A 16,850-nucleotide genomic window follows, 5' to 3' on the forward strand; every position below is an offset into this window, starting at 1 on the left:
ATAAAAATGGAATCTAAAGAGTAAAGGAAAGACTGTGGAGCTTGCTTATGAATAAAACGCATAAGTTTTAATATATGGATTTTTTTTTTTTATTTTTCAATTCCTTCTGGATTCTTGGATATTGAAATGTTATTGTTTGTTTTTTGTTTTTGTTTTTTTAGTGAGGCAATTGGGGTTAAGTGACTTGCCCAGAGTCCCACAGCTAGTAAGTGTTAAGTGTCTGAGGCCGAATTTGAACCCAGGTACTCCTGACTCCAGGGCCGGTGCTCTATCCACTGCGCCACCTAGCTGCCCCGAAATGTTATTGTGTTTTATTTAAATTATGGAAAAATGACCCCATGACTTTTTGCTGTAGGACATAATTTTTTGCCTAATTATAGTATCCTTTTGAGTTGATAATGGATTTAGTATTAATGTACAAAGTATTACAGACTTTATGACCTTTGAAAACAACTAGCTCTGCAAACAGCTCCCTTGTTATGGTTAAAAAACAAACACCCCTCACCCCAACCCTTCTTTTTTATATAGCATTCTTTCTCATCTCATTATGTGGCCTGGATTCCCTCTGGGCTAATTTAGAAATTGCTTTAATATTTAATTATGCTCCAGATTTTCTTTTCAAGAGATGATGGAATTCCACTTCATGGGCAAAGGCTGGCTGTCACATTTTTCTTTATGGGCAACTTGAAATGTGCTTTTGGGAAAGCTGGTGTTACAGAAACCACCCAAGATGAGAATCAGAGTTTTAAAAATAAAATCCAGGAACCAACTGGGGCATAAAGGCTAATATGCTCTTGATTTGTGAGGTTGTTTTCCTCTCATGCCAATTGTGAGATGCTTCCCAGTTCATGGAAACTGGCAGGATACATGGGACAGGATACATGCTGACAAGGCGTTTCAGTGCTCAGTCCTGCCCCTTCCTTTTCAAAAGCAAAATGTCCAGAAATAGTCATTTCTAAAACATTCAGGCAGCCAATTTCTTTCCTTAAAGAACTGTAGTTAATGGAGGACAAAATGAATTCCTCAGAACTTAGTGCTGGAGAAGAAACGAAGTCATAATGTTTAGTCACACCACACTTGGGAGAAAATGGTTCTGTTCTCTCTTTTTTGAATTATATTTTTTCAGCATTGGGTTGGATGAATCAATAAGATAACCAGGTTTGGGTGAGACTTGACACTGCTAAAAAGGACACTGTCCACAAGGGATAAGGTAATGTTTAAGGTATGGTATGATGTGGAGAAATGAGAGGGAATAGCTTTAATCAAAGCTTCTCTCGATATGTTACTTTTATGTGCAATTATATGGTAAATGTTACTAAATTTGGCAGCCATAGTAAAAGAGTAATGAACTCACTATACAGTACAATGAAAAAATCATTAGATTAATTTCTCAAACTAGCTGGGTAAACTTGGAAAAACTATCACCCTTTTGGATCTCAGCTCCCTAATCATTAAAACAAAGGGCAGGGTGGGACTAGATTATTTCTAAGAAAAGTCCTATGAGATACCTTGATGTCTTTCAGCAGGAATATTCCATGCTAATTTCTAATTACAGAATGGGTCTACCACCATATATACATTTGTAAATCCTTAACTTAACAACTGTTAGATGGAAATAAGTGCCCAATTCCCCACAGATGAGCATACCTCAGTGGCTGCAGAACTGCCGCCAAGGTCACGGGAGACAAAAAGGTTGACGATGGGCCTACTGATTCGCTGAGTTGCCAGAATTAAAGCCAAAGGCCACCAGAAGCTCAGCATCTTCCTTATTGTAGCATCTCCCTGTATTAAGAAGTGAAAACAGAAGCTTATTCAACTCTCCCTATAGAACTAAAGATTCAGTTAAAGCCTTTCTTCCTATTCATTACTAACCCTTCAAATTTATGGAGGGAATAGAGGTCTCCTTAGGTGAGCCAACAAACATAGAACATTATGGGAAATTAACTCATACAGTTGGCAGGGCACACACATCAGGCTAAGTGGATCCAAACCCCTGTTTTCCATGCAGGAAACATGTTTCTTTACCAAGGCCAGGATCTCATTTCCAGCTTGTGATGAAGAGTAAATTTGAAAGTGGTTTCTGTTTAATGATGGGACTGTCTGGCAAGTATCAGAGGAGGGAGGGTGTAACGATAATGGATGTTTGGTGTTTATTTTATATTTAGTGAGTACCTGTCAAGGAACTTGAACCTTAACCTGATTAAGGAAACTACAGGGAAATAAGACACAGATCCCCAATTTCAGATACCTAGAAAGGTAGGTTGAAGGTAAAATAACTTAAATAAAATAACTTAGTAAAGATTCTCAAAATAAGGAGCCCTTCAATGTTCTATGCTGCCCATTTTTTATGTAGTTTCTCATTTGCTTCCCCAAGAAAGTAAGTGACATAATTACTGTCTAGCTGCTGCCCTCTATCAAACATTTTTAGGACACTTATTTTTTGTGTGTGTTTCTAGGTGAGTGACAGTAATGCATTGATTACTGGAAAGTCATTTTAATCTGGCTATCCTGATAAGAGTAACTGATGTGATGCTATCAATAGTTTTTTTATTGGTGTCTAAGTGTTCAATCTCATGAATTATGTAGCTATGGCCTTCCATGCTTTGTGGTGTGGGATAGCATAGACATAGTAGATATAATATTTTATTAAATATTCCATAAGTTTTTTCATGGCATTAAAATTATACTATGAGATGAACACATTTAATCCAAACCATGAATTGCCAAATTCAGAAACTGACATTCTATCCTTGTTTCAATTGAGAAGACCTATCATTTGTTGACATACTTATAAGACTCTACAACATTCCACCCAGCCTTTCGAGGTCAGTTCATATCTTACTTTATTCATTCAACTTTCCTTGACAACTCACCTTGATATCTCCCTAGTAGGGCATACAATTTAAAACCTTACCAAATACTGCCTAGATTTGTTTTATACATGTTAATCTTGTTTCATACATCTTAATTATTTCTTATGTGTTAATCTTGAATTATTAATCCAGGAATTTTACATTTCTTGAGGGCAGGAAGCATTACTTTCTCTTCTGTAACTCCCACAGTACTTGGTGTAGTGTTTGGCACATGTAGGTACTAAACAAATTACAACTGGAAGGTACTGACCCAGTACATGCTCCTGCTGAGAAACTCAAGATGTGTGCCACTTCAATCTACTTTTGAATACAAAAACACCACTTACATGTAGGCCCTAACAACTTTAAAGATGGCATATTCTATTTCTTCAAATATAAAAGTAATCTTTAAAACAGAAGGATAAACAGGATATTAACTGATAATACTATTAATAATGCTAATTATTCTTTCATGTGAAGATTACTCAGCATTTGGCTTTAGGCTGTGACTACCTGGGTCATAGTACTGAGAGCAGAGATTGTTTTTTGCCTTTCTTTGTATCTCCAGAGCTTAGTATAGTGTCTGGCTCTGAGTAGGAATTTATTAAGTCCTTGTTGACTAACTTACTGAAGAGAACACTTTATTACCCTTAATCATTCTCAAATTGAAGTGCCTTTTTGTGTGAGCTCACCAAGATGGATATTTGGTCCAGTGAAGCAGATCAGAACCTATCCATGAGTATGCAACTTGATTGACTCTTTATTGTTTGGGGGGGGGGGCAATGAAGGTTAAGTGACTTGCCCAAGGTCACAAAGCTAGTGTCAAGTGTCTGAGGCTGGATTTGAACTCAGGTCCTCCTGAATCTAAGACCAGTGCTTTATCCACTGCGCCACCTAGCTGCCCCCTTGATTGACTCTTATTTTCGTCCTTCCTTAAGTTTGCCACAGGGAGTTCAATCATCAGTCAACAAGCATTTATTAATCACTATATTCTTGGCGCTATGCTCAACATATGGAGCTATCCTTGCTTTTTTTGAAGATGCTAAGGGAGTCTTCTATTGTTCATCTTTCTGTCTGACATTTAGATAGTGCTTTACTATTTATTCCTCATTTATCACAGGTCAAAGGAAGGAACAAACTTCAAACCACTATGTAAAGATGAGCTATAATAATAATAAATGTTATGGTGATCAAGGCATAAGCTTGCTATCTGGATTCTTCATTTCTACAGGGAAGGAATTACAACTACTATAATTTTGTTGTAATATAGGTACAGAGATATTGGTGAAATTGTAGGTAATCACAGCACATGCTCATCAAAACATACCCCTACTTCAGGTCCACTGCTATCTGGGATGATGTCGTGAATGTTCCTGTAGTAACCCAGGCAGAGTGTGGTACAGCGGACAAGTGCTCCCATGTACAAAGAAAGAATTGGAATGAGAAGAGGCTCTCTGCATTCCAGGTGACTATGAAGCAAAATGGCTACAAAAACAACCTGAGAAATCAGAAGAAAACAATAAATCAAAGGAAAAAATTAAAATCAATATAGTTTTTACTTGATCTCAAAACAGATGAGAGAAAAAGAAAAGCTTAACTTTGATATAAACAGAATTGAAACTAGGGAGTCTTGTTTTAGAATGTTATCAGAGACAAGGGTTAGACATACAGGATACAAAGCAAGAGCATATCAGTCTTTGTGTGGGATACAGTGTTGAAACCAATCTCAGGGCATGTCTTCAGAGTAAGAGTTAAAATTCTACAGGTATGTACCAAAGAATCACTTTTCTCTCTACACAGAGCATGCAATTATCCTTCTCATTAATTGGAATCTGGAAAGAATTGTGATTTGTCAATGTAATAAATGTTATCAATTGCCTCTGCTTATGGCTGTACCAGAAGCTTTAGCTGATCAAAAATACAGTGTCCTCTCTCCACTCCCAGGCCCCCTCTTCCACCAAGACTAGTGACCATTTTGAACAAATATGTAATATTAGGGGAAGACCAAATCTGGGAAACTTTCCAGAAAGAAAGTTAAATAATTCCCATTAATGAGGCTATAGACATAATAATAACAATAACAAGATATTATCATTCATATAAAAGTGCCAAACAGATGGGGTTTACTAAAAATATCACATGAAACATAGCCAAGATTAGTAATTAAGTCTGCTATGTTAGAAAGGTGAAGTACTGCTTGAGGTGACTAACGAACCAGTAGAATTTGAACTATTTTTTAGTTCACAAATAATGATAATCACAGATAATAATAGCTAACACTTAAACATATTTTAGGATTTACAAAGCTCTTTGCAATGCCATGGACCTAAATAGCACTCAATAAATGCACCGATGATTACCAACAGGCCATGGGATTTCAACAGTGTGGCAATAGTAGGCATGACCAAGAAAGGGCAGCCTCAATTTGAAAAAATGCTAATTTTTCAAAAAGGGTCCATAAAATAGAGGTGCTACACACTTCAGTGATGCTGACCATAAGGAAAATGCACATTAATCCCAGTTACCATAAACATATTCCAACTAAAAGATAAAAAAGGAACTTTAAGAAAGGGTATGATTCGTGATGTCAGGGTTATTTATAACCATTTAGAAACCATGAAGAAAAATCAAGAAATCAAATGGAGAAAAAAAAAATGCATCTGATATAAGTGCTTCTCAAAGAAACAATGATAATAAATGCTACTATTCAAAAAGTGATTTATTTGTAGTCTGGGCAGAGTTTGGCACCAGTATTGCCTTTCTGAGACCTGATGAATGGGATCAAACTTGTCACAGATGCCCTAGAGGAACGAGGGACAAAGGCATAGCTAGAATATAGTAGTGATAGGAAAAGGCCTTCTGGAGGACAGACAATGACTGTGTACAACAGCAGAGGAGAACCCCATTGTACACACTGAGCAACGCTCCATTTTACCATTGGACATAACAAAACCTACTGCTTTCCTCCAAGTTTGAGGCATTCAAGTAGAAACTAAGAATAAACCATGAATTGCAAACCATAAAGCACTTGGATAAAGCCTTTCTGAAGGATTTCTACTGGACATGCAAAATGTATTGTCTTTTGACTTCAATATATCCTTCTCTGATGAATTCTGCTTATTTGATCACTTACTGGGTCACTCACAAAAGACCTGACCCTGTGTTAAATTCTATGAGTTGAGATTACTCAGTTCATATTAAATTCTTGGGAAACATAATTTTTAAATGCACATATATGTATTATACATATTTCACAACAGAGAAAAGGAAAAACTAAGATAACTTTTAAAATGCCTAACAAATGAGTTCTGAAGCCCAACATTATTTTTGCCTAGTCACTGGCTTCCACAACACTGCTTTCTTCTGGTTTTCCTTCTATACTTTTCTGGTTACTCCTTCTTGGTGTCCTTGGCTGACCCACCATCATTCTCTTTCACCCTAAGCATGGATATCGCCTATGGTTCGGCTCTAGATGCTCTTCTCTCTCTTTAGGTGATCACATCATAGCTTCCAAAGATTCAGTTATTTCAACATAGAGAAATTTCATTTCAACTGGGATTTTCACTTGGATGTCCTACTAGAACCTCGAATGCACTGTGTCCAAAATCAGAACTCATTATTTCTCCTCTGCCACCTCCACTAAATCAATCCCTCCCCCAAACTTCCAAATTTTATGTTGAAGGCACCACTATCCTTCCAGTTATGGCAAAGAAGGGTGCAATGGAGAAAGGGTACGGGTACTAACAGGAATCTTAAAGCAGAAGATTTAGGATGTAGCTACTGCTTGTACTTATAACTTCAAGAACTGAGGGAAAGTAAAAAAGAAAAAAAAAAGTATGCTCCTAACCCCAATTTCCTCTTACTGTGTCTGTTCAATAAATTATATAGGTCACAATTAGTATGAATAATGAAACCCTTGAAAAGCTCATATGTACCAGAATTCATGCTATTTGAAGTTACAATTAGGTAAAATGTGGTAATTGGTTCCAGCTCAATGGAAATATGCAGTGTAAATTAAAAAAATGTGACCAGACAAAGAAGATTCAAAATTGGCACTAATTGGGATCGATATTATTTCTTTTATCTAATCATAATATTTGTCTCAAAAAATACAGGATTAAAGACTTTACAAAGCATTATTATAGCCACTGGAGTTACAAAGACAAAAAAACAACAGTCCCTGTTTCCAGAGTATTTGGGGAATAAAATACCAAGGGCAGGGATATGATACAAACATAAATAAATATGATGTAATATGATAAACAAAGAAATTATCTGGGAAAATTCTATAAAGAAATAAGAAAAGGACTAAGATAGTTCCTTTCTAATCAAAGACAGAAAGCATGAATTTTTAAAGATTTATGGTGTTGGAAAGGTGAACTCTTACTGAACTGGCCATTTTTGAAGAGGTCATTGTCAACGAATTCAGCAGAGAATCCTACATTATAACATTTATGCGCTCATAATCACTTATATAAGAGTTTTGCCAAAGGATTACAATAAGAAAATTGCTTTTTTGTTTGTTTTTTTTGGCCCAAGAAGGATTAGAATATGGAGGAGAGCCTTAGTTCTAGCTACTGTAAAGTTGTTCAAAAACTTTATATATAAGTTCTCCTAAAAGGGTTATATACTCTATTTTTTTCCCCAAAGAAAGTAATCTGCTATAAATAATGTGTTTATTTGTTGAATTAAAATTAATCTGATACGGACCTCATGAATATAAGTCATATCTGAATTATCTACAGTAAGACAACACTAGTAAATTAATGAATCAGAATTCTGTTTACACTTCTATTTTTAAAGATAATAATGTGACATACTACAGACAATACTATTCCTTGATTTTAGATATAGGAAAACATTAATATATTTGTGGAAATTGAAATGTATTATTAATTTATAGGCACTAAGAACTATAATTAAGGTAACAGAATTTCTCCTCAAAGATTAGATTTTTCTTTTCTTTTCTTTTCTTTTTATTTTTTAGTGAGGCAATTGGGGTTAAGTGACTTGCCCAGGGTCACACGGCTAGTAAGTGTGAAGTGTCTGGGGCCAGATTTGAACTCAGGTACTCCTTACTCCAGGGCCGGTGCTCTATCCACTGCACCACCTAGCTGCCCCATGATTTTTCAACAGGATGTCAAGCAGGACCCAAATAAATGAATTTGCTAATCGGTCTACTCTGTCTGGTTCCCATACATGAATCTAGACATGGTATAATTTTTTTTATTATTATGAAAGTATTTCATTATTTTCCAGTTACACAGAGATAGTTTTCAAAATTTGTTTTTTCTAAGATTTCTAGTTTCAATTTTTCTCCCTCCTTCCCCCTCCTCCCTCCCCCCCTTCCCAAGACAGCAAGTAATCTGATATAGGTTATATATATGCAATAACATTAAACATATTTCTGCATTAGTCATGTTATAAGAGAAGAATCAGAGAAAAAAGGAAAAACCTCAAAAAAAGAAAAACAGCACCAAAAACAAAAGAAATAGTATGGTTCAATCTGCATCCATATTTCAGAGTTCTTTTTTTTTTCTGGATTTGGAGAGCCTTTTCTATCATGAGTCCTTTGGAACTATCTTGTACCTTTGTATTGCTGGGAATAATCAAGTCTATCACAGGTGATCAACACATAATGTTGATGATACTGTGTACAATGATCTCCTGGTTCTGCTCATCTCACTCATCATCAGTTCATGCAAGTCCTCCAGGTTTCTCTGAAATCTGCCTGCTCATCCTTTATTACAGCACAATAGAATTCCATTACATTCATATACCACAACTTGTTCAGCCATTCTCCAATTGATGGGCAGCCCCTCAATTTAGACATGGTATAATTTTGAGACATAAATGAAATGAGTAGAGAAACATAAGAAAGCAATACTCAGACAAAAAAGCAGGCAGTTTATACATTCTTTAAAGTTCTAGTTGAATTAGGATCAGAGAAGATGAGGGAGGTCACTGAACAAAGCAAACTGCAATAATATGATTGTTCTATAGTAATACAAGGCACCCTGCCATTATTTCTCAAATTAGCTTCAATAACCTGTTATTAGATATAATTTTTATTCTTTGTAAAATCCAATCTTTCAACCTGCTCATGGTTTCATCGAAGCCATGACTATTACTAAACAACAAAACCACAATTACAACACAGCTTCTTACCTCCTGTTTAATGTTCAAAGTCTCTTTTTTGTGTGTTTGACTCTTGTGAATTATGGTATTTTCACGAATGAAACCACAGTAATTTGAGAGATGCCATTTTGCCAGCATGAAGCCTAGCTTCAAAATAGTAGAAGACCTACAAATTCTCAAACTACTGGGAAATAAGAAATACTTTCTGCAATCCTTTGGCAAAGTCCACATATGACTAATGGAGGACATACAAATATGATGATGATGATAGCAACATTGTAAAGTATTATCTGATCAAGATATTATATTTCTCACACTGGCTCAGGAGAAAACTTGATTAAGAGGGAAAAGTGGGGATCAAAAGTTTGAAAAATTTCCAAATAGTTGAAAGAAGTTAAAACACCTGTTTAGATGTTACTGTATGCTTATATTCAATTATCAGTGAGTCCTACCTACATCAATGTGAACTTCCTAAGTAGCTCTAAACAGTGAATAGGACATGTGAGGAACATGTTACTAACTTGACCAATTAAAAATCTGGCACATCACAAAAGCAAGAGTCACCATATAATAAAAGAGAAGATGGTGTGTGTGTGTGTGTGTGTGTGTGTGTGTGTGTATATGCATGTGCACATGTGCATGCACATGTGCTGTGGAGGTAGGGTAGTGGTGAGATGGGTTAATGGCCAGTAAGAATGTATTCCACCAAACTGTTTGAACACAAAGGACAAGGTTTAAAATAATCTAACCCACTAGATGGAAATGCTACCTTAAAATTAAGTTTTAAAAAGAATCTTATTGTCAAAACATATTTTTCTTTTTCAAATTCTCAGCAATAAGAAAATTAATTCACAAAGTTTGAAGACACATAGCACCTGAATTCAACTTGACCCATTTCCATCAGAACAAATTCATTTGCAAGGGATCTGTGAGCCTTCTCACATTGGTCAGGACCTTAAATATAAGGAAGAAAATACTGGCATTTTTCAGTGGTATAAGTTTTCTCTTTCTTTGGAATGTGAACTATATTTAACATATTTAGATTTTTTTCTTTCAAAATGAATCTGTAAATACTGAGTTGTGATGCCAATTTATGAAGAATGTGAAGCATTTATTTATTTCAAATAAAGTTGTCATAAGATTAAGACAATTTGTAAGTGGCTCATAATGCAAGATTTAAAAAATAAGGGAGGGGCAGCTAGATGGTGCAGTGGATAAAGCACAGGCCCTTGTTTCAGGAGTACCTGAGTTCAAATCCGGTCTCAGACTCTTGACACTTACTAGCTGTGTGACCCTGGGCAAGTCACTTAACCCCAACTGCCTCACCAAAAACAAAAACAAAAACAAAAAACAAATCCAGCCTCAGACACTTCACAATTACTAACTGTGTGACCCTGGGCAAGTCACTTAACCCCAATTGCCTCACCAAAAAAACCCAAAAAACCCAAACAAAAAAAATAAGGGAGACTAAGAGAAAAAAAAAATCCTTAGACAATAAATGAGAGTGGAGAAGAATAAAAACCATTATATTCAGGCACATGAAAAAGGTGTCAGGGTCAATAACTTGAATCTAGTGTCTTACACGGCTCACACAGTTCATTTGGAATGCTAACTCTGGACTTTTAAGGAAGCACTAAGTGTTCAACAAGAGATGATTTTGCTGAAGGAATGAAACACTAGGGTACATACTGAGGAAAATTAGAAGTGTCAAAAACTCACTGAATCTTAAGAGCTGGAAGATGTAAACTAATTCACCTTCCCATTCAATGAATATCACTAACAATCTACTCATTACATCTCATGGGAGAAAAATGGCCAAGGTAGTTAATGCTCTCTCTGATATTCTGTCATGTATGTATTTGTTATGATGCTATACTGACAGCCTGGGATGTGGTGCTTGTATGATTATGGGAGAAAAGATGGTGTCTGAGAGGGACATGTTTGTGGGGGAAGAAAAGTAGAGAGGTATTCATAAAACTAAATTACCTCAAAAAGCTGGCAATTATATATGCATGTATACACACACACACACACACACACATATAAAATATTTTATTCCCCCAATTACATGTAAAAACAATTTTAACATTCTTTTAACATTTTGAGTTCCAAATTCTGTCCCCCCTGCCGTTCTTCACTGAGAAGGCTAGCAATTTTATATAGATTATACATGCACAGTCATGCAAAACATATTTCCATATTAGGTTGTGAAAGAAAACAAAGATTAAAAAACCAACCCAAGGGAAAAAAAAAGTATGTTTTAATTTGCATTCAAATTCTATCAGTTCTTTCTCTGGAGATAGCATTTTTCATCATATGTGCTTTAGAATCATCTTGGTTCTACTGAAAATAGGTAAATCATTCACAGTTCATCATTGTACAATATTGCTGTTATCATGTACAATGTTCTCCTGGTTCTGCTCACTTTACATCAGTTCACGTAAGTCTTTCCAGGTTTTTCTGAAATCATCCTGTTCATCATTTCTTATAGCGCAATAGTATTACATCATAATTATATAACACAACTTGTTCAGCTATTCTCCAACTGATGGACATATGAGGACTTTGAGAGAAACTTGCTATAAATTTTTTTTCACAACTATGATTACTATCTTTGTATTTACCTCCATCCTATTTTCCCTGTTTATCCTATCCTTTCTCTTTTAACCCTGTCCTTACTCAAAAGAATTTTGCTTCTTATTACTGCTTCCCCCAAACTGCTCTCCCTTCCTTTTTTTTTTTAACTTATTGTTTTGTTTTGTTTTTTTGGTGAGGCAATTGGGGTTAAGTGACTTGCCTAGTGTCACACAGCTAGTAACTGTTAAGTGTTGGAAGCTGGATTTGATCTCAGGTCCTCCTGACTCCAGGGCTGGTGCTTTATCCACTGCGCCACCTAGCTGCCCCACTGCCCTCCCTTCTATCAGTACTCCCCTTTCCTATACCCAATTGAGTGTGTATGTTATTCCCTCTTTGAGCCCATTCTAATGAGAGTAAGGTTCAAGTGCTCCTCTCCACACCCCCATCTTCCCTTCTGTTATAAAAGCTCTTTTGCATCTCTTTTATTTGAGATAATTTATGCTATTCTACCTCTCTGTTTCCCCTTTTCTCAGTGCATTCATCTTTCTTACTCCCCAATTTTGTCTTTTTTTAGTTATCATCCCATCATATTCAACTCACATCCATGCCTTCTGTCTATGTATAGCCTGTCTAATTGCCCTAAAAATGAAAAAGGTCTTAGGAGTTACAAATATCATCTTCTCATGTGGGAATGTAACCTTATTTAATCCTAATTTAACCTTACTTAATACTTTATGATTTCATTTTCTTGTGTACCTTTTAATGCTTCTCTTGAGTCTTGTGTTTGAAATTAAAATTTTCTCTTCAGCCATGGTCTTTTCATCATGAATGACTGAAAGTCCTCTATTTCATTGAATATCCATTTTTACTCCTGGAGGATTATAATCAGTTTTGCTGGGTAGGTGATTCTTGGTTGTAATCCTAGTTCCTTTGTCTACCAGAATATCATATTCCAAGCCCTCTGATCCTTTATTGTGGAAGATGCTAAAATCTTTTGTTATCCTGACTGTGGTGTCATAATATTTGAATTGTTTCTTTCCAGCTACTTACAACATTTTCTCCCTGACCTTCACCTGGAATTTTGCTAAAATATTCCTGGGAATTTTCATTTGGGGTTTTCAGGAGAGGATCAGTAGATTCTTTCAATTTGTATTTTATTCTCTGGCTGGGCAGTATTCCCTAATAATTTCTTGAAATATGAAGTCCAGGCTCTTTTTTAAAATCATGGCATTCCAGTAGTCCAATAATTTTAAAATTCTCTCTTCTTGATCTATTTTCCAAGTAGTTGTTTTTCCAATGAGATATTTAACATTTTCTTCTATATTTTTGTTCTTTTGATTTTGTTTTATTGTTTCTTGATATCACATGGATTCATTAGCTTCCACTTACTCATTTCCAATTTTTAAAGAATTATTGTCTTTAGTGAGCTTTTGTACCTCTTTTTCCATTTGGTCAATTCTACTTTTAAAGAAGTTCTTTTTCTTCAGTCAGTTGTTGTACATCCTTTCCCATGTGGCCAATTCTGTTTTTAAGAGCTCTCTTCAGTGGATTTTTGTGCCTCTTCTACCATTTGGCCTATTCTGTTCTTAAAGGTGTTATTTTCTTCAGTATTTTTTATGCCTCCTTTACCAACCTGTTGAGTGTTTTTTTTCATAATTTTCTGACATCTATCTCATTTCTTTTTTGCCTGACCTCTCTCTCTCTCATTTTTTTTTTTTTTAGTAAGGCAATTGGGGTTAAGTGACTTGCCCAGGGTCACACAGCTAGTAAGTGTTAAGTGTCTGAGGCCGGATTTGAACTCAGGTACTCCTGACTCCAGGGCCGGTGCTCTATTCACTGCGCCACCTAGCTGCCCCTCTTATTTGTTTTTGGTTTTTTGTTTGTTTTTGTTTTTTTGCAGGGCAATGGGGGTTAAGTGACTTGCCCAGGGTCACATAGCTAGTAAGTGTCAAGTGTCTGAGGCCGGATTTGGACTCAGGTACTCTTGAATCCAGGGCCGGTGCTTTATCCACTGTGCCACCTAGCCGCCCCTTATTTGGTTTTAAAAAACCTTTTTGAGCTTTTTCAAGGAATTCTTTTTGGGCCTGAGACCAATTCACATTTTTCTTTGAGACTTTGGATGTAGCAGTTTTCCCTTTGTTGTCCTATTCTGTTTGTTTTTTGAGCCTCCCTGTCACCATAGTAACTTTTTATGGCCGGGTTATTTTTTGTTTGCTCATTTTTTTGAGCCAATCTCTTGACTTTTAACTTGATGTTAAAGTTGGGCTCTGCTCCCAGGGTGGAAGGAATACTATCTCAAGCTTTAGGTTTTTTTGTACAGCTGTTTTCAGAGCTAGTTCTGGGGTGGGGGTGGGGTGGGGGTCTGTAAATTTTCCATTCTTCCAAGGTGTTATGATTTAAGGAGATGTGTGTTTATTATTCTCCTGGCCTGTCCTCTGGTTTATGAATGACCACAAACTTTCATTTCCACCCTAGAACTATGACCAGGGTCCCTACTTCCCTGTTGCTTAAGTTTTGGTGTGCTAATGCTCCTCCTCACTCTGCAACCCAGGACTTCATCTGTGAGCTGCTACAGATTCAGTCACCCCAAGGTCTGCTACTGCTTTGCTAGGGTGTGGCCTATGCTGAACTGAGTTTCACTCTCAACCCTGAATGATGATTTTTTCCTAATTATTTCACCCCATCCTTTTGTGGCTTCTGCCACTCCCAAATTTGTTTTGAGGTGTTATTTAAATGGGAATCTAGGAGAGCTCAGGTGAGTCCTTGCCTTTTATCTGCCATCCTGGATTTGTCTCCAGTCAAATGTAGACGATTATTAATGAACCAACAATGACAAAAAAGCATAGTTGTGAAGAAAAGAAGGAAAAGGGAACAGAGGCAGGCATTAGTTTCCTGGTTCTAACTACTGAACCATTGTGTATGGGGGTATGGGAATACTTTATGGCAACAAGACTGGAAATGCTACATTAAAATTAATTTTTAAAAGGGTCTTATTAAAATATATTTTTTCCTTTTCAAAGGAGAAACAATAAAAATTAAATTCACAATGTTTTAACTTGATGTAAACATTTTAAAATTTCAGATGTAACAAACGTCCTTTATGTTTAAACCTAAACAGTGAGAAGATCACAAAAAAAGCACAAAAAAGCAAGAAAAGTCATAGTATTTAATTTGATTTGCTTGAAGAAGTTAATTTTATTATGCAGAATGCTATCTTTTTTTTAAAAAAAATATTGCCTAGTTATTAAACATTTATTCATTCATTCATTCATTCATTTATTTATTTATTTATTATATATTTTTGGTGAGGCAATTGGGGTTAAGTGACTTGCCCAGGGTCACACAGCTAGTAATTGTTAAGTGTCTGAGGTCAGATTTGAACTCAGGTCCTCCTGAATCCAGGGCTGGTGCTCTATCCACTGTGCCACCTAGCTGCCCCGCAGAATGCTATCTTGACACAACTTATTAGAAATTAGTTGTAACTCGAATTCATATAAGCATAGCATCATGAGAAATCACTCAATAAACTTTCTGATTCTTAATGTAAGGCAACTTGTCAATATGTAAGTATTAATTGTCCACTCTGGAGATCATCTATGTTCATTTCTCCTCCTACCAATGTATGGTATGATGCACACCAATGGTATGGATCAAATGAGATAACATCTATAAAGGACTTAGCACAGTGTATTGCACAAAGTGGGTATTACATAAATGCTTATTACTTTCCCCTTCCTCCTACTGAAGTTACCTATGAGTACCCCCACCAAAAATTAGTTGAGAAAAGTAGGCAATCTGCAAGGTCAAATAAGGGCATATGAGAGCTGAAATTAAATGCTAGATTTGTTTCTTAGTTTCATTCACTGAAATTTTCACTTTCTTTCACAAACACGTATAATTAAGAGTCGGATAAATAGATTTTTACTATTCTTTAACAATTCCATTCCTTTAAAATATTAGGCCTATTTTTCATCTTGTGGAAGGCCTATAGTTAAGTTTTTGTGGGGAACTAAAACCAAATACATAGTTCTTGGCTTTTACCTGTGGAAGATGCATGAAACTGCAACCATAAAGAAATGAAACTGATATGTGGGGTTTATGGGATCAGTCACGTTATTTTATAGTTATATTTCATTTTATAGTCACACCTTTAAAAAATAAAGTTCTCAGTCTCAGCTCCTTCAAATCTCAGATGATTTCACCCTTGATTAAGAATACTTTCATTGTAGACCTATATAAGGAAATATGGAATTCGTTCAGGCCTGTGGCTATCTTTGAACATCTAAAATGGCATTTCTTAGGATCATCCCCTTAATCACATCAAATAAGGTCAATGCAAAATGTGGAACAGACTGTTGACTTCATTACCTGAGCTATGACATCTGAAATTGAGGCACATCCCACCAGAAAACTATATTTGTGTTTCAAGAGAATGCCAGCATGGGTCCATGCCTGCCACAAAAGAGAAGAAACAAATGTGAACAGATCCAAGTGGAAAGACATCTTCAGGTTTTTTTAATTAAGGGGTTTTCCTTTTTTTAATCACTTTAGGTTTCTTAATATTTCTACTTATCATATTAGCATTTTAATACAATAATCAAACAGGTAAGGAAATTATTTAGGTGTCAGTAAGGCTACAGAACTTACTAAGATGTATATAATGGCCAGGTCTTCAGTATTCAGATGAAGTAAAAACAGAAAAACCGAGACAGTTGCTAAATGACATTTATTGATTATACACTGTATACAGGTCACTTGGGTAGTTGCTCAGAATGTGAATGTGTATGGGAAGGAAGAATTGGGGGTGAATACAGAGGAAGTAGAAAAGGTAGACTCTTCTTTCCCTGAAGCTTATAACCTTGATGATATTAATATCATACATTACTTGAATTACTTATGCATTCCAAGTGCTTCAATTACTTATGCAATTCCAAGAATTGACTAGGTAACTGATACCCTCAGTTTCTTGGTGGACAGATAACCAGTCAGTCAGCATTAGAGCTACTAGATCAATTCAGAATTTCTGGCTTTTTATGCTTTGTCTGGGTTATGATCTCTCCTGGCTAAATGACTCATATGGATCCAGCTGCCAGTGCCACTTACTTAATCCAATAATGCAATTGCATATTCTGAAATCTAAAGCATTTTTTATTAGGAAATGCTTATAGAAGTAATTAATAACACCAGGAAGAAGTTATGACAGCTATTCCTAGGCAAGGAGAGTGAATTATAACCAGCTTGATTTTCTTAAATAAGAGAATATTAAGAAGAAGAATCTGAATT

At 35.9% G+C, this 16,850-nt stretch overlaps 1 protein-coding gene across 1 annotated transcript in view; it reads right to left on the reverse strand.

Moving 5' to 3' along the window:
* ANKH (ANKH inorganic pyrophosphate transport regulator) overlaps window positions 1-16,850 on the reverse strand; it is a 188,284-nt gene that overhangs the window by 44,672 nt on the left and 126,762 nt on the right. Inside the window, exons 5-7 of the mRNA XM_043984237.1 lie at window positions 15,936-16,019; window positions 4,180-4,350; window positions 1,648-1,782 (exon numbers count right to left, since the gene is read on the reverse strand). Coding sequence (XP_043840172.1) covers window positions 1,648-1,782; window positions 4,180-4,350; window positions 15,936-16,019 — 390 coding nt within the window. The remainder of the gene's footprint in view (window positions 1-1,647; window positions 1,783-4,179; window positions 4,351-15,935; window positions 16,020-16,850) is intronic.

This window comes from Dromiciops gliroides, chromosome 1 (genome assembly GCF_019393635.1).
Source record: "Dromiciops gliroides isolate mDroGli1 chromosome 1, mDroGli1.pri, whole genome shotgun sequence".
In the NCBI taxonomy this organism is placed as follows: domain Eukaryota; kingdom Metazoa; phylum Chordata; class Mammalia; order Microbiotheria; family Microbiotheriidae; genus Dromiciops; species Dromiciops gliroides.